The 21554-nt window shown below is 42.2% G+C and overlaps 1 protein-coding gene across 3 annotated transcripts in view; it reads left to right on the top strand.

The window, feature by feature from the left end:
- The window catches only part of LOC116379120 (Kv channel-interacting protein 2), a 78879-nt gene that overhangs the window by 20987 nt on the left and 36338 nt on the right, over positions 1-21554 (top strand). Inside the window, exon 1 of one of the 3 annotated variants that reach the window (XM_031841080.1) lies at positions 7-16801. The exons of the other annotated variants lie outside the window; for them this stretch is intronic. Coding sequence (XP_031696940.1) covers positions 16714-16801 — 88 coding nt within the window. The 5' untranslated portion in view covers positions 7-16713. Of the gene's footprint in view, positions 1-6; positions 16802-21554 lie in introns of those variants that run through there. 3 annotated transcript variants of the gene reach the window in all.

The raw sequence follows: 21554 nt of genomic DNA, 5'->3' as shown, positions 1-21554 counted from the left end.
CACACACACACACACACACACACACACACACACACACACACACACACTCACAGCAAATACTGACAGATTTACAATAGCCAGCAGCTGATATTTAATTGTACAGGTATGAAGTTAACTGCACCAATGATTAACAACAATCCAATAAAAGAATTATGATTTTTCTTTAAAGAATTGTCAATGAATGACACATTATTATCATTATTATTATTATTATTAGTAGTAGTAGTAGTATACTTTTTTTAATTCAACATTTTTTACATAAATGTACATACAGTATGTGTGAGTTTTTAACATATATATGGTACTTCAGTTTCAACATACTAGTTTGCTTTGGCAAAAATACAATAAAGGCACATGTAATTGCAGTATGCTCAATTTCACTGCTGTCATGACACACAATACTCTGTGTATACTTAACAGCAGATGAGCCATAGTGTGCAGTGTTGTTTTTATTAATAATTACTAAAATACACAGGTGGTCAGACAAAGAGTGCCTCCATATTCGATTAATTAATTCAGAATAAAGTGTGAATCATCCTTAGAAACCAGCCAGGCAGCGCTCACCAACCTGGACAAAGCAGAGAGCCCTGCGTAGGGGCAGGTATACCGGCCACAAAGTTTCTGAGTTTGTCGGCCAGGCCGTATATTATCACCACCGCCAGGCGCAGGGTGGGAACCAGGGACTTCAGTGCATGAATAGACAAAAGACTCTTTGACGCTGAGACACACCATCCCCTCCTCCACCTCCCTGATCTGCACACATGGGAACTTATTGTACGGATCACACAATAACGACGCAGCTGTGAATGTAGTTTGGTGAGAATTGCATTTTTAGTTACGATTTTTAAAAAGCCAATTTTACGCAGCTAAAAAACAAACGAATTCCGCCTCAGAATTAGAAGATTACAATCTGTTGATTATTAAAGTCATTTTCAACTCCACAGTTGTGCAGATTGTGGCTTTTTTGTTTGGGTCGTAGACTGTTGTGGGACAAAGACATCAACTCGGGCTCTTGGATATTTTGATGGGCAAATGGAAATGGCATTAGATTTGCAGGTATTTGGTCATTAAAATATTGGGGATCTTATTACAATTCAATCTGAGGTGGACATGAATGTGTGACACAAATTTCATGACAATCCGTTTAATAGTTGTGAAGACATTTCGCTCAAAATCGCAAATGTCAAACCCATGGTGACATAGAGGAAGAGAGGGGTCACCAAAGTCCTATACGTCATCTGAGATCCATGAATGTCAGCTCAAGATATCATGGCAATCCATCCAATATGATATGTACTGTATCATGAAGTGACTTGGTGCTGTGGTCCTCTGTCCTTGGCCATCCCTTCCAGTAAACATGTCACCTCAGCAATATAGAAATAGCAGTTGTTCCTGCAGCGACAGCTCTCCTTATCCATCGTTGTTTGGAGACTGTCACACTATATTGTTTCTCCATGAGGCAATATGCCAATCCGCAAACAGGATATCTTACTGTCCTCTATCATTGCTAATACTGAGGTTGGTTAACCAGCCATGATATAGATCTCTCGGACATCCTCTGAGGATGGTTGTGTGTGGGTGTGTGTGTGTGTGTGTGTGTGTGTGTGTGGGTGAGCACTTTTGTCACCAGCTCCTGGCCCTCACTCTTTGTGCATGAATCAGAATCAAGATCAGAAGATCCTCTTGTTATTGTTGAATATGAGTGTGTGTCATCGAGACTACCTTTTCAGAGACAAACAGACAGACAGTATTTGTATGTGTTGAAGAATTTAAGAACGAAAAAGGCAACAGACAGCTCAAAGTTTCATGTTATTCACTGCAGCATTCATCTTTTCAGCTCTTTATGAACTCTCCTCTGTTTTATTATGTGCCTAATCTAAATAAGACACTCCTATGTCTCTCTTTCTAACTGCTTTTCCATTTTTTTCCCCCACTGTTGCCTTTTTGTCTCTCTCTTTCCTTGTCCTTGGCCATCCCTCCCTCCAAACCGTGTGTCGAGTCTTAAGAAGCAGAAAGATAAGGACGGAGAGAAACGATTGAGTCAGAGATGGTGGGTGTATTAGACAAAATTGGTTGCCAGAGATGGGTCGATAAGAGGGGGATGGATAAATGAACACAAGAGAGGAAAAACCCAAAGCTTCTTTTTTTGTTTTAGGATGGTTAAAGCCCAGACTTTTCATAGGGAAAAGTACTTTTTGAAGAGTTTTGGAATGAAATGGTTCGGCAGGGCTTCAGCCAGAATACTTAGTGAATTGGGAACAAGGGGCAGCATGGCTGCATTTAATATCAGCCACTCTATATATTATAGATAAAGGAAAGCCTTGAGAGCTTCTTTTTCTCCAACGCTGCCCTGCGTGAATCACCTCATGCTGCTTCCTCTCTTCTGTCACCCGTGCAGAATAAAAGAGTGCGAGCAGCAGGAGAGAGGAGCACATGCTTCATATTTCAGAAGAAGTGAAAGAGTAATGCAGGAAGGTATTATAAGGCAGTGCTGACAGAAAAGGAGAATATAGCAGAAAAACCAATAGACTATAATGTAAAGCAGCACATATGCCTGCAGGAACCAATAATTACATTGATAAAGTAATGTTTAAATTTGATTGACCTTGTCAAAGGCTTAGTTTGTTGAATTGTTAAGCATATGACATTGTTTTAGTCAATGATGGTGCAAGTCTTATTATGAACTGTATTCCTTTGCAATGCATAAATCACCATATTATCCCCTGGAGCATTACATTATTTTGCAGTGATTGAGACTGTAAATCACAATTAGTCGTTGGTGTGCCATATTCATTTGAAAACCAATTAGCAGAATGTGTCGGCTTTAATAGAGGTCTGACAACCACAATTTTTATGACTGACATTACAAGGAAACGAAAGAGAACTCTGAAGTACAAAGCAGTCAAAATGAAAATAATTCTCACAGGTTGCCCTTTCCAGATTACCAAGTTTGCAGTGTCTGTTGCTGATACATATGCTACACACAATAAGGCTGCATTGACAATGAGGAACAATGACCACAAAAAGACAAACGGTGTGTATTTTATTGTGTTTCCGTTATTTTGTCCACCCCATATAGCAGAGGAGGAACGAAGGGAAAAAGAAGAGATGAGAACTATAATGTCATTGTGATGTTTGAATACAACATACACACGTACAAGCACACACTTTTTCACTACCTGCTGCACGGTTTGACGAGACCTTCGTAGAATTGTTTTATGTTTCTTTGTTTCTTTGTCTCCGAGAAGCATCAAATACACAGGCCTGTCACAGCGACTGATGAAAGGAGGAAGAGCTGAGCTTATTTTCTTTGTATTTTTGGAATTGAGCTGCTTTTTTATAATGTTTCCTTACAGCTCAGGGTATCACCAGTGAGATAATGCATTAAAGAAATGGCTGCTTACGTTTACGTGTTGTCTGATTGGTGTGCTGGCTGATCATTTGGTCTGTGTACCCAACATAAACCCTGGTTTAATGTATTGTTATAACACGTTCATTCGTACATTCAACAAAGCACAAATGCAATCTTTGTTTGTGTGTGCGCCAGAATACATTGATAAACAACATCAGTTCACCTGCAGTTATTTAGAGTCCACTACCAACATACTAAGTTAAAGACACATTTATACCACTATCATTATGCATTCATTATAAACTGTTTTCTTGTTTTGATTTGAAATGTCACCTAAACACATAAAAAAGGCATATTCGTATGGTGTGTTGCTGGAGGGAGTAGACTTTATGTTATCACATATGGGTCAAATATTCCACTGTTTTTTTTTACAGTAATTTTAAACATAAGGAAGTTATAATAAGACAATGTTTCATCTTATGTTCAAATGTACGAACTTGCATTGAGAGTACAAGAAAAACATCTTTATTCGTCCGTCCTAAACATTGTCAAAACCTTGCGAACACTGTTTATGCGGTTCATACCTAGAGCAGTATTTATCCCACAGTATGTACAGATAATCATCAGTTCAGGTGTTTAGAGAGACGTGTAACTGTTGAACTTGCACCTTTCAAAAGAAGATAACCACTCAGAACAGGTCCAGTTATTTTGAAGAGAAGAAGAGAACGAATTCATGAGAGACAGAGAGAAGGAGAGCGTTAAAGTGTGTTAAAGAGTGAACCCAACCCGCCCTCCTCCTCCTCCTCCTCCTGTCACCGATCCATACCTGTCCGCCCACTGATTTCCCATGAGCCTTTGGGTGATTGTGGGAATTTAACCAAGTAGGGCTCCTTTTAGTTACTGTTCATTTACACAAACACACATGCAAGTATACACTCCATGCGAGAACACATACTGTACACCAATGCTCACATTAGCATTCCCTCCCACTCGCATGCACATACTCACTGTCCTCTGTGTCTTACATAACAGTTGTGTTTACAATGATGGAGGATAGATGAGCCGCTTGCGGGAGAAAACCTACAGGCAACAAGTTAAGCGTTCTCTAATCAATACAACTGTAACTTCATTTTTTATTCTGTGAAAGATGTTTGTGTAGTGCGCGTTAGTGTTTATATTGTCAGGTCTGTCTACATGCTGCAGAGTCTGCCGAGTGTCTGGTCTTTCATCACTGTGTTGTTATAGTGGGTTGCAGTTCACCCTGGTTCACCCCTGGCTCCCTGCCCACATGGTGAGAGAAACAGAGACACAGAGAGAGAGAGAGAGTGAGAAACAAAGAAAAACTATTTTCCATTGCTTCACTCCCCAGGATCTCTGTTTCAGATTCTGTGAATCCCCCCCCCACACACACAAACCCATCACACCAGTGTCATTAGACGGCACTTAAGAAGCCCACCAAGAGCGTGCGAGTGAGCTCTGAAAATTGAGAGGTGGAAAGTTCGGCGGCAGGAGAGACATACAGAGAGAGCTCCTTAAGAAAGCTAGGAGGTGTCAAGAGAAGTGAGGGATTACATTTGGAGAGTTGGTGATTATAGTAGCGTGGTGTAAGTACCGCACTTGTCATGATCAAAGCTGCTATTAGTGCACTTAGTGAGGATCAAATGGGGCTCATGTTACATGAGTGCAAATGGAGAAGCTGTCAAGAAGTTAAAGTATTTGAATTTTTTTTCCCTCTTTTTTCTTAGGTGTTTGGTTGTATTTTGTCAGCGAGTGGGAAGGTGTATAGGTTTGGGACTCCGGCAGAACGTAAATGGCTGTATTGGGATTAATGTGGCCTCTGAGGGCAGTCCCTCTAACCACCCTGCTCAGACTCGGCATGCTCTCAGGCCCTGTATAACCTTTGCACCAACACTTTTTGATGAATTACCCCCTCGGGGTTAGGGTCCCATCAATAATGCCCATACACACCTTCATGTTCTGGTGCATCCTTCAAATTTCTGCGCTGAAGCACAGAACTTGAGCAAAGAGTTGCTCCTGACACTTTATACGTAACCATATATCACAAACGCACGCATTCCCAAACACAACTAGGCAGTTGCACGGCTTTCGGCGAGATTTCCAATCTGGTGGACTAAATCCCAGTCAAGGTGACCTGTTGTCCTCTGATGGCTGACAGCAATGGGACTGATCTGTCCCCGTTCTATTAGGACTGATTATATAATTTAGATACAGATGGGTCGTTTAACCCAGCAGCTGTACTCATCAGACACACCAGACTGAGCCCCCTAGTTAATGGCTGACAAGAAGCCATGAGGGTAACAGAGGCTGGCAATGAAGAGGAAACACATGGTCACCAGGGTGTCGCAGTGGATGAAGTAGCCAACCTGTAACCAAAAGGGCTCAAGCCTATTCAATGGAACCCCGGATGTGTTGTCCGCAACAACTTAAGCAGTGTCCCGACTCCTTTTATGCTCACTCCTACAGTAAATAACTTACGAGTGGATCCTGTCCTCACCAACAGGGGGCACAGCAGCTCTGATTTTTAAACCTGAATTGTTCGAATCCAAATAACTTTAGAAAACGTCCAGATTTCAGCGATTTCTGATACGTCTAAAATTTCCGTCAGTTGTCTTCCAGTGAGTTGTTCCACCATCTGATTTACCACGTGGTGGTAAAAAAACAACTCTTTCCAACGTGTTTGAGGATGTTGTCGTCTAGTTTGAAAAAACTTCATTGGAATTGTCAAAGGACAAACCTGATCAGTGGTTTTGTGTTCATGTTCAGTGTGAGATCCAGGTTGTGACCAGGTCCTTTGATCTGTACAGTGTAAGCGTTTTATGCTTTCGCCTTGAGCACATTAAAACATAGTGTGGGTTAACATGATGTACATTGTCTGCTCGGGTTAAAACAGATTGAAGAATATGACGATATAGCTGACGTTTGAATTCAATGACAGAGGTAGGTTGTTTCGCACAAAGTTAGAACACTTGAGAATTTATTTATTTTGAATGAGCCGACGGTGAGATATATTGTATGCATTGGGATGTAAACAAAGGCAGTGACCTGGAAAGGAAAGTGGAGATGCTTTTCCATCATCTCTTCCAAACATGCTCTATTCTAGACCAATTGTCAATCGGTGGGCAAAGAACGAGAGTACTGAAGTCAAAAGAAGGGTGGCAATCAACAACTACTTTTTGATACATTAAGTAATTACTTCTAAAAAACATAGCAAACATGAGCAAGTCAGAGGATGCCAGGCAAGATGTTTTCAGAGGGAGAATTATTTCATACAGAAACAAATGTTGCACTTAATATTTTTAGTCACCCACCCACGAGTGGGAAGATATGCCGTTTCCATGACTGTTTTATATTTAAATACAGAATCAAGGTTGGTAAAATAGAGGATGTTCTTTAAATTGGCCATTTGCGGATCTCTTACAGGCTGGTCTTAGAGACAAGATGAGCAGGCGAGAGAGGGACAGTGAAAAAGAAGTCAACGCATTGTCAAGGAGGGACAGCGGAAGGAAGGGAGAGATGGAGAGTGAGAGAGAGGGAGAGGGAGGGAGAGGAGAGCTGTTGTATAGTGTTAAGTCAGCATCACTGAACCTAGTTTTAGGTCAGAGAGTGGGCTGCTGTGAAATTGGGTTACCACAAAAAGGTTTGATTTAATCAGTGCAAACTGCAAAGTCATAGTGTGTTTTCGTGTTATCTGCAATATGTCATGCAGAGAATGGACATGATAAAAAAACTATTCCATTTCTCTTTCTTTACCTCCCTCACTCTTCATTTGCTGTATCAGTCATTGCATGTGTGCACCCACACTGCCTCTCTCCCTGTTAACACCTCAACTCAGCAGCAAGTCGCTCACACGACTCTTAATAAAAAGGCTCCTCACTCAGAAGACATACATGAACAACATGGATTAGACACACACACTTGTATTGAACTGGTGCGACTGTGGTCCGGGGGGGGGGGGGGGTAAGCGCTCCCTGTTGCAGAGAAGAAGACCGACTCTGAAAATGGAAGCGTAGACTTTTCCTCCTCCTCCCACACAGGCAGCCTGGTTCAGAGGGGCTCCGTCTCTCGGAGGCTCTCAGAACTTCGAGTCACAAAACGCCTGCTGCCTGCCTTCAGACAGGCAAAGAAAGAGAGAGAGAGAGAGAGAGAGAGAGAGAGAGAGAGAGGGAGGCGGGAGGAGGAGGAGGAGAACAGCAGTCAAGCAGCCAAGAGGTTGGGTGTGAAAGCCAGAGGAAGGGAGACACAGGCTTCAGAGGAATTACAGAGCTCCTGTGTTAGATGATAACATGTAAAAAGGTGTGGAGCAAGATGTAGCAAAGGCGAGGTGATGGCAGGAGTTCACATCGACACAGGCACTTAAGTAATATCAGAGACCTTTTGTCACTCGCAGAATGCCTGATGCCTTCAAGGAGGAGCAGGTAGCAGCATGTGAGCCGGTGCTCCTCTTTTCCGACGTCAGGCTCGGCTGACTTTGCTGCCTGCCTGGTGATAAAAACAATGGGGAAATCACATAATCTCCCCTGTGGGTTATTTGTAGACCTCATGGCCCAGTAATCCATTCCTCTTGCTTATCTCTCACTGTTCATTTGTCAGTCTTGTCTCCCTTGGGTCCGTCACCCTTTCCTTCCTCATCCTCCATGCAGTAGTAGCTTCATCCCTGGCTTTATCGAAAAGGAATACGCTCCCACGGGGTATAAAGGCTGAGAACAGTAGAAGAGAGGGTGTGTTGGTGTGGAGCAGAGGCATGGCTTGAGTTTCATATTTATTGTTTTGCTTATATTTTACCACAGCAAAGCCAAAGATTAATTTCAATAAGTGTGACAATTTCTTTTGTTGCTATTCATTCATTTTCTGTATCATCTAATTCCTCTTCCTGTATTCCTGTACTCGCTATACAAATCTCTCACCCCACGTGACCTTTCAGTTCTTTTTCACCATCACAACGTTGAACTGATACAGATTGGAAGATCAGTCTGATGCCCAGAGTAAAGAGCAAAGCAGAAGTCTGAATCTTAAATCAGTAAAGCTGTGGGCCGATACAGACCAGTGAATATCTCTGAATATACCCTCCTGCATATATAACTCTTCTAATGGTTCAATTGCCCTGTTGCTATATTTTCTGTAGACAAGATAATTAACTGTATATAAAAGCAGACAGGCGTAAATTGGTGCCAACATTAATGTAAGAAACATCGAACGAATAATTGCTTTGCTAAGATTTATGTATGAAGTCATACCCAAGCTATAAAATGTTGCTATCTATGTACTAAAATATTAATTTGGAGTGGGTGCCAACCTTTCCACAATAACGTATTCAGAGTGGAGGTAATGCATTGGTGAAATGTATAATATATAGTATTGAAATCTATAATTTCGTGTGTATTTCGCTGCTTTCTTATAAATCTAGTTTTTCTGCAGGGCATAATGAGCCCCATAAAATGGAAGGTAGGAAGAAAATTGTTTCATTTCATGCTATAAGGGAAGATTATGAGTTTGCATGAGATAATGTTTTAGATCTACAGCAGCTATGGTTTATACTGGTCTGTAACTGCCCTCTACTGGTGTACACTGTTCAGTACAGCCAACTATTCATAAGTCACAGGACACAGTAAACCCCAGAGTGAGTGGTGGAGTTGATCTGGTGGAGTTGTACCTCTAAGACCAAACCAGTAGATATCACCGCTATTTCAGATCTGTGTTTCTCTGTGTTAAATATTTACAAACGTATTCATGGGTTTACAGGGGTATGTCAGCAGATGGAGCAGGATACTTTGTCATATACTCTTGACATTTGACATGATACTTACTGAAGCAAACACACACACACGCCCCCTGATAAAAGGTTGTCCACTCTTAACAGGGGTTGAAGGAACCATGTAAGGTCTGTACGTGTGTGGCAACCCGATCCTTAGATGCTTACAGACGCACATATTTGAACACACACACAAATAATTATATTCTTCTCATCTTTAGAACAGCTTTTAATTAATATTCATATTTCCCTCACAGCTGGAAGACCCATGCATCATTGGTTACTTTGTATATTCCACTATGGTCTTTGTTGAAGTTAGGTGTGTGTGTGTGTGTGTGTGTGTGTGTGTGTGTGTGCCTGCCAGATGACTTCCTCCGGAGTTGTGGCTCTGCAGATTTTTGCCTGCAGGTGGCAGCAGCGTCATGGAGCTTATGTTCTGGTGTTTGCTATCTGCACTGCTGGACAGCCAATGGCTACAGTGTTGTGCTTATTAGTATTAATCTAACAGAGTTCAGTGGGTTTCCTGCTTCCTGGTACAGTACCAGTATAAAATGGCATAGTATAGAAATACTCAAGTGAAGTGTAAGTATGTCAAAATTGTCCCTAAGTAAGTACCGAGTAAATGTAGCCCACTTAGATGCATCCCACTGTTGGATATCACTCTGTGAAACTGTGGGACTCAAGAAAGTATGTCGTGTCCAGTGAGAGTGTTTGTGAGTTCGATTTCAACCTGTGACATTACAATACATGGCACATGTCTTATACCTGCTGAAACACAACACTGCTCCTATTGAACGAGTCAGATTAGCTGCGACTGTTAATTAGGGCCCTACCGTATGCTGATAGACTGCAGGACACATCTGCTAGCAAAGCTCCTGATGCTCCAGTGTTGCACTGTCATCTATCTTCTGTATGATGTTTGAGGGTTTGCAGGAGTTATTTTGTGTTGAGATGCTGCAATTTCTCTTTTTGGTTGTGCCCACTTTTCCTCAATCTAGTTTATCTGAGTTCAACTTTCAATTATAGAATAAATCTATACTTTCCCAAACCTGATCCCCACCGACATAACTATGCAGTGCCATTCCACAATAAATCATACTTGCAGCTTTGGAGAGCCCTCACAGCACATTCAAGGGGAGGGTATAAATAATCAGGTAAATTGCGGGACACACTTGCCACACTCCATAAGCAGAAAATGTCCATTACCATTGATACGGATAATTGCTTTGCTCATTTAGCTGTTCAGTTACCTCACGTTATGTTCTGTTTAACTGTAAATGTGTAACATCCCTGAAACAATCTGCGTATCATGGTCATTTTCAATTGAATGACGCATTCATGTGGAGACAGATCAAATATATTAAAAGTGCTATATAGGACATTGGGAGCATTTCTATTGCCTCTCAACGGCTCTCAACATGGAGACGACTCAGCTGGCGGCACGCAGCTAATGATGCAAACAGTACTTACAGTGCGAATTATGGCAATAGTGCTGACTGAGCTAACAGTGTTTACCGGGGGGGGACTAGAGGGTGGGCGCCGCTATGGTTCAGCGACGACACCATGGGTTGGGATGGTGTCATCTGCTGACTGTGAGCGAGCCAGTGGGGCACTCTCACATGCACAAAAATGCACTAAATGCACGCACACGCAGCCGGCCGGCTATTTACACGAAGCAAGAAGAAGCTCAGATACACACACACAGCCGGAGAGCGACTTCTCATCAAGGTAGACATTACTCCACTATATATTTTTATAGCAAATAGTTGTTTGCTACTATGTTAATGCTCAAAATCCTATTTATGGCACCCTTATAGTTTATTGTCTACTTCCAATCCACACTAGCTAGTTTGTAACAGACCCTAAGAGGGCAAAACCTTTCACACAAATATGCAAATGGAGAGAGAGAGGTTGAAGGGCCAAGAATGTCTGTCTCAGCTCTGTGACAACTTTGTATTTAAGTCCCTGAAGCCGAGTGCTTCCACCTGTGCCTCTTTCTCGCTCCTCCCTCCCTTTCTCCTCTCGCCTCCCTTTCTCCTCTCCTTCCCTCCACAGTGGCACGTTCCCTGTGAATAGAATGTTGAGTGGGTTTCACCAGCTGGTGCCTTTTGCCTGCAACATAAATAGTGTTAAAGACAAATGTATGTGTGTCTTTGCCAGATACTCGAGTGGAGTGTCAGTGTCACTGCCCTCCAACATTACTGTGGGCCTTTGTGCTCACACAGCAGCCTGCACAGACTGATGCACCGATTCCAAATCTGTAGTAAATCATTATGTTGTCCCTCGCAACACACGGACACACAAACTTGATCTTTCATAATATTTACCAGCCGCAACACTGGTATTGTTTTCACCTTGTGAGTCAGTGTGTGTGTGTGTGTGTGTGTGTGTGTGTGTCATATTGGTAAAATATGGTCCTGGAGACAGCTACTGTAGCAAGAAATTACCACTGAGGCGGTTTTGAGTACTTTACCAGATGTGGACGGATTTTGTGACCCTATAGTGTCCCAATCATGCAAGATTCAGTCTTGATACAGATGTGTAGTTGAGATAGAGTTCGATGGCACAATTTGGCATCACTGCTCTTGTGATCCCAGCTCATCTCTGCATCTGACTCTCCTTCAGTACAAACCTTTTGTAAAGTTTTGAAACGGGGAAGGGAAAGAGGGAAGCAGGTGAGGTCAATCAGACAGTCAGTATAGATTTATCCTCCTGTTGACCTGCCAAAAAAAGCTCCAGATTTCCAGTCTGCTCGGTGATGTTTCTGACAGTCAGTTCATGGCGAGGGCAGGTCTTAGGCCTCCAGGGTCTCCATCCTAATGACGGATCCAATCACTCAGACAGCCTGCGGATCTGGAGCTTCACTGTCGGGCCAATAGTGCAGCAACAGTGCCTGCTACTTAATTAATCTTTCTTCTTGTCTGTTTGACCTCTCTTTCTGTCTGCCAGCATGTTCCTCCTTCCTTCCTGCCTCCCCGTCTGTCCAGTTTTCTGTTTTTTGATCACTGACATTTTAAGGCTGAAACTATTTTTAGTCCTTGAATGAATACAATGAAGAGCTGCTGGCATTTGATTGAAGTCTCAATTAACACTAAATACAAAAGGGTTTGTCAGCGGATAATTGGTGCTAAAAGGGCCTGTTGTGTGAGGTGTTGTGTTCTTTGTTTGTGTTGTATTTCTTGGTAATAGTCGATAATGGACTGCAGCCTGGATTTGGTCTCTGCTAGGTTCATAACATGGACATCTTGGTGGTGGTGACTCAGACTTCTGGACAGAAACAATTGAAAAAACACACACACACACACATACACTCTGAGAACTTGTCTTGGCACAAATCCTGGACATGTGTCACGGTGTCTTAAACAACAACACGTGCAGATATCTCATTCTGAAGCAGCCACACCCCTCTCTCCATTTCTTCTCGTCTCCTCCATCTTACCCCTCATAGAAAATCTTCATCTTTCCGCTGGGTAGCAGTCAACTAATTCTGGCTCTGTGTCATTTTTAATTTGACCACTGCTTCTTACTATTTCTGTGTGTCTGTCTGGTTGGCTCAACTAATGGCGCCACAGTGTTGCAGACAATCAGATATCTGGAGATGGTCTGACATGCTCTACCTCACAGTGTCAGAGCTGGAGGTACAATTGTTTGGTGTTGAATATGTAAAGCTTTTCTGAAAGGAAGACAGGTCCCTGCAGCCCAGTCGCCAGGAAAAAATGTTGGCATTGTCTGTAAAAGTGACATGCAGAGCAAGTGACATATACAGAGCAGCCTTTGTTGAAAGTTACATATAATAACGAGTATGAGGGTGAGAAAGTCTACAAAGGGCAGGTGGGAGTGGTGGAAAGGACTTTCACCCAGGAGACCGCTTTTGAGGTCTTGTTTGAAACCAGAAGTAGACATTGAAAAAAGATCATGGTTTGTGTTATAATAACAAAACGTAACTCTGCAACGAGCATAAACACAAAGTACTTCTGTTGCCTAAACCAAAACCAATCGTTTTGCAATGTTAACCATGCGGCATGCATGATAAGAGAAGAATATTAAAAGTACTCATTAAGCGTATTTTTGGTTCAGGAACTTTTAACATATCCTGTGAGTAGGAGCTGTTTCTGCAATCAAGTGGGTGTAAGACACAATTGGTCCAGTAGGTGTCACCCTTGTGCTTTAATATTGGTAGGTGTGACCAATACATATTCCATCAAAGGCAAAGAAGCAGAAGTTGAACTTGTTATTAGCTAGACACTGCTAAGCTGTGCTACAGCAAGTACATCAATAATTAACATGACGCTCTCCAGTAGCATTGTGTTTAGCCGCTGCACCCTGGTTAACAGATATTGCCTACATTCGTCTGACTAGGTTGGTCCTTACCTTCCACAGCAGCTGGATTCTCATGATGTCAGGAGATCACGCAAGAATCCTGGTATCTTACCACATATCCATCTTGTCAGGCTTCAAGTATTGCCTTTGTGTCCGGCAAGCCAGTGCACGGACCAATCAGCGTCCTGTGAGGAGCTAGAGGCAGCTACGGCGTGGCTTACGTGTGTGTGCGTTCTAAACAACAACGGCAGCTCCTTAATGTAGATGCTACAATAGCCTCAGTTATATCAGAACTGGAGATGGACTGCAGATGGCTCATCCTATCGCCTGCCAAGTATTCTTTGAAAGTGCCTGCCCCTTTCCAAACAGTTTCCACTTCCAATGACGGCTTCTCAGACGGCTCTGTATAGCAAACCATCTGGCGGGTCAGGTTAGGTTAGTCCCCGAGTGATAGCTAACACTTGTTTTGAAGGCAGCAGCATCATCTCTGATCACTGCGTGTTGTTGGTAAAGTTAGTACCCAGCCACCCACCATCAATAGTTCCCAACTTAGTTCCCAGCATGACAGTTTCATGCTGTGACACTGATTTTGCTTCTAACACATGCTGGAGTTTTTCTTTTCTTTTTCTTAAAACATTTACTTTCTTTCAAAATTATTAAACATAATGTTTTATTCTGTTTTCCTTATTTACTACCTTTCTGCGTTATGCAATTAGAATTGCCTTTATGTTTTGTAGTTGCCTTGCTTTTAAATTACAGACATATAAATGTTGAGCAGCCTCTTTTTCTTCCATTCTTTCATCTTCTGAGCACAAAGCTGTCTGTATTAAACTCCATCATTAGATCATACATGCTGCTGTGTGTGTGTGTGTGTGTGTGTGTGTGTTTGTGGTAGGAGATGGTACGTTGTATCAGCCACCAGTGCAAATCGGTAATCCTTCATGCTACACTGATCACTCCATCCATTACTTCAGTTCTTCTTCAGCGCAGTATGTGTATGAACTTACGGGTGTGTATGTGTGCCGGTGTGCTGTCCTTCTCAAACTACAGTGTGACTCTAGACATCTCTATTATTCATAGGCTTAGGGAGAGGAGCAGTGACCATGAAGGTGTGTGTGTGTGTGTGTGTGTTTTTGTGTTAAAATAAGTTTGTTTGTTTCCCTCACATTCTTTACAAAATCCTGGCTGCAGAGTTAAAGTTAAAACTAAGAGATGAGTTTTTATTGATTGCCTATAATCCCTTCTTAAGATTATCTTGCCAGCTTTTATGAGAAACATTTCTAATATATTAAATCTGCTATTGGAGTTGAGCAATGCAGTATGGATTACCTAATATTTCATATTGTTGTCAGGCTTGCAGTGTACTGGCAGGTTGATGAAGACGGGGCCTGAAGGCAGAAGACAAGTTCAGCTGACTGCTGTCTGCTCTATACTTGCCCTCCAATGTCAACACAAATGTATCTATAAATCTGTGCTGCAGTGAGTTTCACATTCTCCACTATGTTCATCAGCTAGTTACCAACTTCGTCAACCTTTTAAATGCTTGACAGGTAGCTTACATGGGATTTTCTTTTCTTTTTTTTCTCTCAAAACAGCTGCGCTTGTTCTAAACAAAAAGTAGGGGAGTTAATCCTGATCTGAATCATTAGAGATCCCTGTCCCAAGAAGCCAGGAGTCCCCATTAATAATTAGTAAGTGATCCTTGTATGATCTTTAATACCGACTCAGAACAACCTTACAGTCTTTCCCACATGCTCAGAGAGCCCTGACACACCCAAGTAACACAGCAGGACTCTGTCTGACAGCATTGCATCGACTCTTGGGTTCAAAACAGCTCGCTGTCCAACGCTCACCTGAACTTTGACCCTATTCTTTGACTGCTAAATGAGAATGAGAGCACAGAGCCTGCAGAAAGAGAGCAAGAACGTTATAGAGGAAGCATCTGCCTGACGTTTGATTGATTTTCTCCCTGACCTAAGCAACAGACAGGTGTGTATGTAAGTGTGTGTGTGTGGGTGTGCCACTACCAGAAAAATCCATGTCGTCTGAGGTTGCTGTGGCAACGGTAATCACTTTTAATTCAGCCTCAGGGAGAAGGAAAGAGTATAAAGGTGGAGTGGCAGCAGTTTAGTTGGGTAATGTGGAAGTTGTGGAGGGAGAAACAATAAAACGTGTCGACGGGAAAACAAGGTAAGTGTGTTTCCTTGTTTAGTGACTCTGCAAGCATTCACACTGAGTGAGTGGACGCAGAATGATAGAGCTTTCCATTAAAACCTTTCTCAATGCCACAGGATGTAAAAGCTCCTCCTCTCTCCCTACTGGCAGGTAATAATCCGTTTATCAGCGACTGGTGAAGGCTGGTATTTGTCCAACAACCTCTCTCCTGTCAGGCTTTTTCTCTCTTTTTAAATTTTACCACATTGGAGAATGGAGGGAAATATATGAATTATGCATTCTCCTTTTTGCCCCATCTCCACCTTCCTATCTGTCTCTTCGTATTCCTTCACTTTTCCTTTTTGCTCCTATACTCCACCTCCTCTTCGTCCTTTTCCTCACTGTTATGAATGCCATTAATGAAAGAGCGAGCGAGAAACATACAGACAGACAGAGAAGGACGGTGTGTGATGCTAATTGATGGGTTTGCTTCGTTTCCTCTGTCACTTTACTCAACCTCCTGCTGGCTCAAACACACACACACACACACACACACACACACACACACACACACACACTCACTCAAAAGCTGTCGTCTTTATGAGCCATGAGTGGAGGAAAAAGAGAGAAAAAAAAAAAACATCAACAAGATGTGTGGAGCTCGAGAAAAACCACCACCTGCCACTCAAGACAGCCTTCTTGTAGTATAGCGCTCACACACGTACACAAACACACACGCACTCTCGCATGTGCGCCGGTCCGTAATTTTTCCGCCACACTCTGCTCCCAGCCAATGAGAGGCCAGAACTGGGCTTCTCAGAACGTGAGGGGGAGGAGGCAGAGAGCGGCTGGCTGATTGACAGCCAGCACCCTACAGGTGGAGAGAATAGCGGAGAGAAAGAGAGAGGGGGAAGAACGACAGAGAGAGGAAAGAGAAGGGGTGAGTGAGGAGGAGAAGAGAGGCAGGCACACCTACTGTACACACACACACGCACACACTCACACACTCACAGTGCTCTGTTCCTCTCCTCCTACCTTGAGAGCTTGCTTCCCCCGGCAGACTAGCCGACACAAACACCACCATCACTATCATCACCTCCACCACAGCTGCACCAAGATGAGCCAGTGCAGGAAAAGGTGCAAGAGGCAGCTCACCAAGGTGGCTCGCTATTTCTACCACTTCCTCATGGGAACTCTCACCGAAGGTAGGCACCCAAAACTTCCACTTCCACACCCAGAGCTTTTGCTGGTGGGTCCGCTTCTTCTGCGAGTACAGAAGCCAAATCGCGATGGTGTTCACTGGAGTTTGCTGTGTATTTAGCAGAGGCTGTTTCTGATCTTTGCTGATAGTCCTGTGGTTGATCCATCACTTCAGTGTCCTGCTGTGTCTGTGGCCGAGCTTGTTCTCTACCTAAATGATGGTAGGGCAGATGTATACTCCATATTTGCATAGATCTAAAACAAGCATATTTTTTTCAAAGAGCGTGAGTGAACTTGTAGGGTTTGCATGTGTGTGTGTGTGTGTGTGTATACAGTACGTCTGAGTGCTTTGTTTCATCTCCAGACAGAGAAACCATACAAACGAAGACATCAAACAGCTTGAAGAGTATTCTCTGTATATTGTTCATATGCATTGTATATATAAGTATCTATGTATGTATGCTTGTGGGCATATGTTTTCTGTTGGGGTTGAATGAACTCACTCCTCCCCTCTTTCTATCTTTTTTTGACTCCCTCGTCCTCCCTCCCACAGCCTCCTTTCTCTCCTCCTGCTCTCTCTCTGGCAGTCAGAAAGATTGCCCTCTGGAAGCAAGTGGCATTCCACCTCCATTGAGAAACTCTCAGTGGGACAAAGACACGGAGCCTTTTATCCAGCCCTTCAGTCAGCTCTCAGTATGACATCGACTCACCCATCCTCCTCTTTAGCTCTCCCTGTACAATTACACGCAACTTTAAAATGCTAATCTTTGCGCTAAGATTAGAATAAAGTTGTATAAACCACGTCAGAATATTTTCTTGATACTTAAAAGGTCTTATTTCCTTTATGTACTCACACTCTTTGTCCTACTGAGCGTAGTGTTGAATGAATAAAGTGTCCTTTGCCAGAAACACCCTCTATAATGTGCCTTTTGACAGCCCGCTGCTAAGCTTTACACCCATTCTCTCTCTTTCTTGTGAGTGATATTGAACAGCAGCTCACATTGCCTTGGGGAAGACACAACAGAGTAGGGTGTTTCTATTGAATCCCAGCAGTTGATCCTAGAAGGTGGAGATAAAGCAGTGTTTAGATGACCTTGTCAATAGAGCGGTGCGTGAATGCTAATTTGACATCCGTGCCGCTCATCTCCACCTCGGCTCTCCTCCTTGTTATCTCCTCAGACTTTGACATCTGCAGAGCTTCATGTTCGTGCTCTGACAGCAGCGACTGGACATGAGTGCATGAGGCACACACACATACACACACGTTATAATCCATGTAGGAACATCGTATTTTGACCAAAACAATAACATTGCGTATGATGACCAATTTATTCAGGTGGAAAAGTTACCAATATTTGTGCTGATAAAGAATTCTTTGGTTGTTAGAATGATGCTTCAGGTGTTTTTTTATATTTTGTTTTTGGGACGCAAATGTGTTACCAATTACCACATTAAAACGGTCAAATCTCAGTATTAAAGCATTTAAAACTCAAGCATTTAAAATTTGGATTCAACAGTGAAACACTGATGACAATTTTTTTCAAAATATGGCAGTATATGAATGATTGAATGAATGATTAATTGGCTCTAACAAATGAATAAGATATTCTGTATTTTTCTTATTGTCAACAAATCCAATTTCAAGGTGTAGTCAAAGCCTGAGAGCTTATTGCTCTGTGCCATACACATCTGAAACTACTAAAAGCGCAGCAATTAGCTAAAGTACATTGTAATGAGCTACATGTTCGTTCGTTACAATGAACATGGGCACTGTCGTATACTTTAAGTCAGTACATACTCCATCCTGCTGTTAATACTCCACCGAATGCATATTAATCCTCCGCTGTATATAGTTCCTGACAAACAAAATCTGTTTTATTAGCATTTGCTAAAAACTACAATGCCCAGCTTTTAAAATAATTTACTGAGCCTTTTTTTTTTTAACACAAAACTATGTATTCCTATGTTTTCTTTAAAAGGTTTGGTTTAATGGTCTTTATAGAGCTGTCTACTACGAAATTCTTAGTCGAATGACACCTAATGACTAATCGATCTAGTTAGATTTAATAAACAGATCTGTAAAACTGAGTTTCTCCACAGATGATAATGCAAAAGCAGTCATTTAAATCTGATGTGCTCATTAGTTTCTTGGAAATAAGTCATTCAGCATGAAAAACATGGATACTTGATTAATTAATTGACTTTGATTGTGCATATACATAATTAATGTACCAGACATCTGTTGGGTGCTTCATGCATTAAAAGCAAATTATTATAAAGTCAGATAAGGAAATGCAAACATTGGTAAATTATAGAGTTTGACATCGGGCTTTGCAAAACAAACTACTCTGTTTACACAGCTAACTAGCTACCAGAGTCTCAAAGCCCCTTCACCAGCTCCCCTCCATGATGTATTTACTAAAGTGTGTGTGTGTGCGCGCATACATACGCATCCTTACGTTTGCCCAGAATGGAGTTACCATGACTACTGGCTCCTGTGTGCCTGTTCCAATAGGAGAGAGAGGGAGAGGGAGAGCGATGTCTGCTTCAGTGTGATGGGAGCCGGTGAGGGCAGAACTGTGTAATGGCTGTGCTACATATAGGGATTTCATCAAGGCCATTCACAGTTTGGTATTTGAGTATTGTGGCATTTTTGGCAGTGCTGAGGGACGTGTGATTTAAGTCGGGCATGGACTCTGCCATCAAAGTTGTGTGTAACCCTTAAACTATGCAAAGAAAAGGACACAAGTCCCGGGTTACTTGGTGTTTTATTCCCCCTCATTGGGTAAAGTCAACAGACCATGTTTGAAAGATTCTACCAGATTATTCTTGATTTTACACCCCAACTGAGCCTTGATACCACACAATGTTTCCGGATATGTTGTTGTGTCTATAATTAGTCCAGTCAATTATAAGCATACTTATAAGTATGACCTGCCTATTCCACCACAGACCTACACGATGCTTAGGAGTCTGATTGTGTCCGGTTATGGCTGGTTGGGGTTTGTGTGTGTGCACATTACTGATGACAGTCATTTGTAGTCACCCTCCTTCTTGCCCCTACTTTGCCCAGTAATTAGTTTGTTTCATTAGCCTCTGTAGGGGAAACAAGCCACTCTGATGTGTGTGTGTGTGTGTGTGTGTGTGTGTGTGTTCTCTGCCCTAGAGCTTTGTTCGTGTCGATTTGCCTAATAGTGGGACTAGCTTTGTTTAGTGCAATTAAGATGTATTAAATACCATTAAATGTGTTTGCCCGCCCACATACCCACACAAAGTATACCACTTAACATACACCAACTGTATGCACACTATCTTCCTTTTCTACTTCACTCTGTTGCATGACACAATCTTCGTCTGTAGATGTGATGTTGAGGCTTTGGCTGCATAGAATCTCTGTGAGCCCTATTGATCTGTCCTTTAGCTGTGCTCTTATCTCACGTAACAAGTCCAAGCTGACAGTACACGTCTCTTTCTTCATTCTGTACCCTCTCCGAGGGCTGTGCAATATATCCATATTATATCTGTATTGTGATACAAGACTAGATATTGTCTTAGATTTTGGATATATGGCATAAGTGTTGTCTTTTCCTGGTTTTGAAGGATCAATTACAGGAAAGGGATGTTATTTTCTTACCATGTCCCACCAGACCTTGCTAGCTGTTCTATTATTTGATTATTTATCAAAAATATCATTGTATGAATATTTTGTGAAAGCAACATTTAGGGGGGTCAATTGGCAGAAATGACGTATAATATTATTAAGTGTGTTTTCATTAGTGTATAATCGCCTCAAAACAAGAATTGTGGTGTTTCTGCCTTCTGTGGAGCTGTTTAGTTGTTTGTCTTGAGAGAGGGTCCTCTTCACGGCTGTCATGTTTCTTTTTTTTTTACCTTAATGCCTCCTTCTTTTGATAGTGATCATCTGGAAAGAGGGAGTTTCAGTTGTTTGCGAGCTGCAACTCCACCGCATGTTGCAGCCAGATCCTACACACTGCATCTGTAACTGAAGAAATACCACCTGTGGTTTGGCATGAAATTAAAGAGGTGGGGTTTGTGAGCCTGTGCCTACGCTAAAAGGCTGCGCTCACCTTCACAGGTGTTTTCAATTTTGGGGGCTGCCTAGACCTCTGTCCAGGTTGAATTTTGGTGTAGCGATGCTGGGAATTGCAAGACGTAGCAATATGTAATGTTTAGGTGTACCATGGATGTGTATGGTGCTATAACTGATGGCTAACCATGACAAACAGCGAAAATATGTCTTTCCCATACTATCTTTGTCCAATTTATATACTGTCACATGTCCATGTTGTGCTCTTTAAATATTATTTATTTTATACTGAGACCACATAATCTCCTCCAAAACATTGAATCAGTGAAAAAGGCCTTTGATTCTGTTGCTGACACACCTAAATATGATTACATCTGTTTTTCACGGGTCAAAAACTGTCCACTGCAATAGTTTGTCCCTTTTCCATTCCCTTATCAATGCATCAGTAATCACAATATCGAACAACTCAGTTTGACCTTGTTGTCTACATGTTTACAGCCCTGCATGCTTTAGCATTGACCCCTGAACGCATTCTGGTTTTGTTTTTGCTAAATAACAATTTCACAATTTCACAGTGAGAGAGAGCGGTTACGTTTTTTCTAATCGAATAAACGAGCGACACCTTGTGCCCTAACAACTTTTGGCCGCAGTAACTGTTCACAAACATGTTGCTTTGACTTGTAAATTGCTTTAGCTTGTAATGAATAGTC

Source organism: Anarrhichthys ocellatus, unplaced genomic scaffold (genome assembly GCF_004355925.1).
Source record: "Anarrhichthys ocellatus isolate YVR2014 unplaced genomic scaffold, GSC_Weel_1.0 scaffold3, whole genome shotgun sequence".
Lineage (NCBI taxonomy): Eukaryota > Metazoa > Chordata > Actinopteri > Perciformes > Anarhichadidae > Anarrhichthys > Anarrhichthys ocellatus.
The sequence above is the reverse complement of the archived record's forward strand: the minus strand, read 5'-3'. Positions and strand labels throughout refer to the sequence as shown.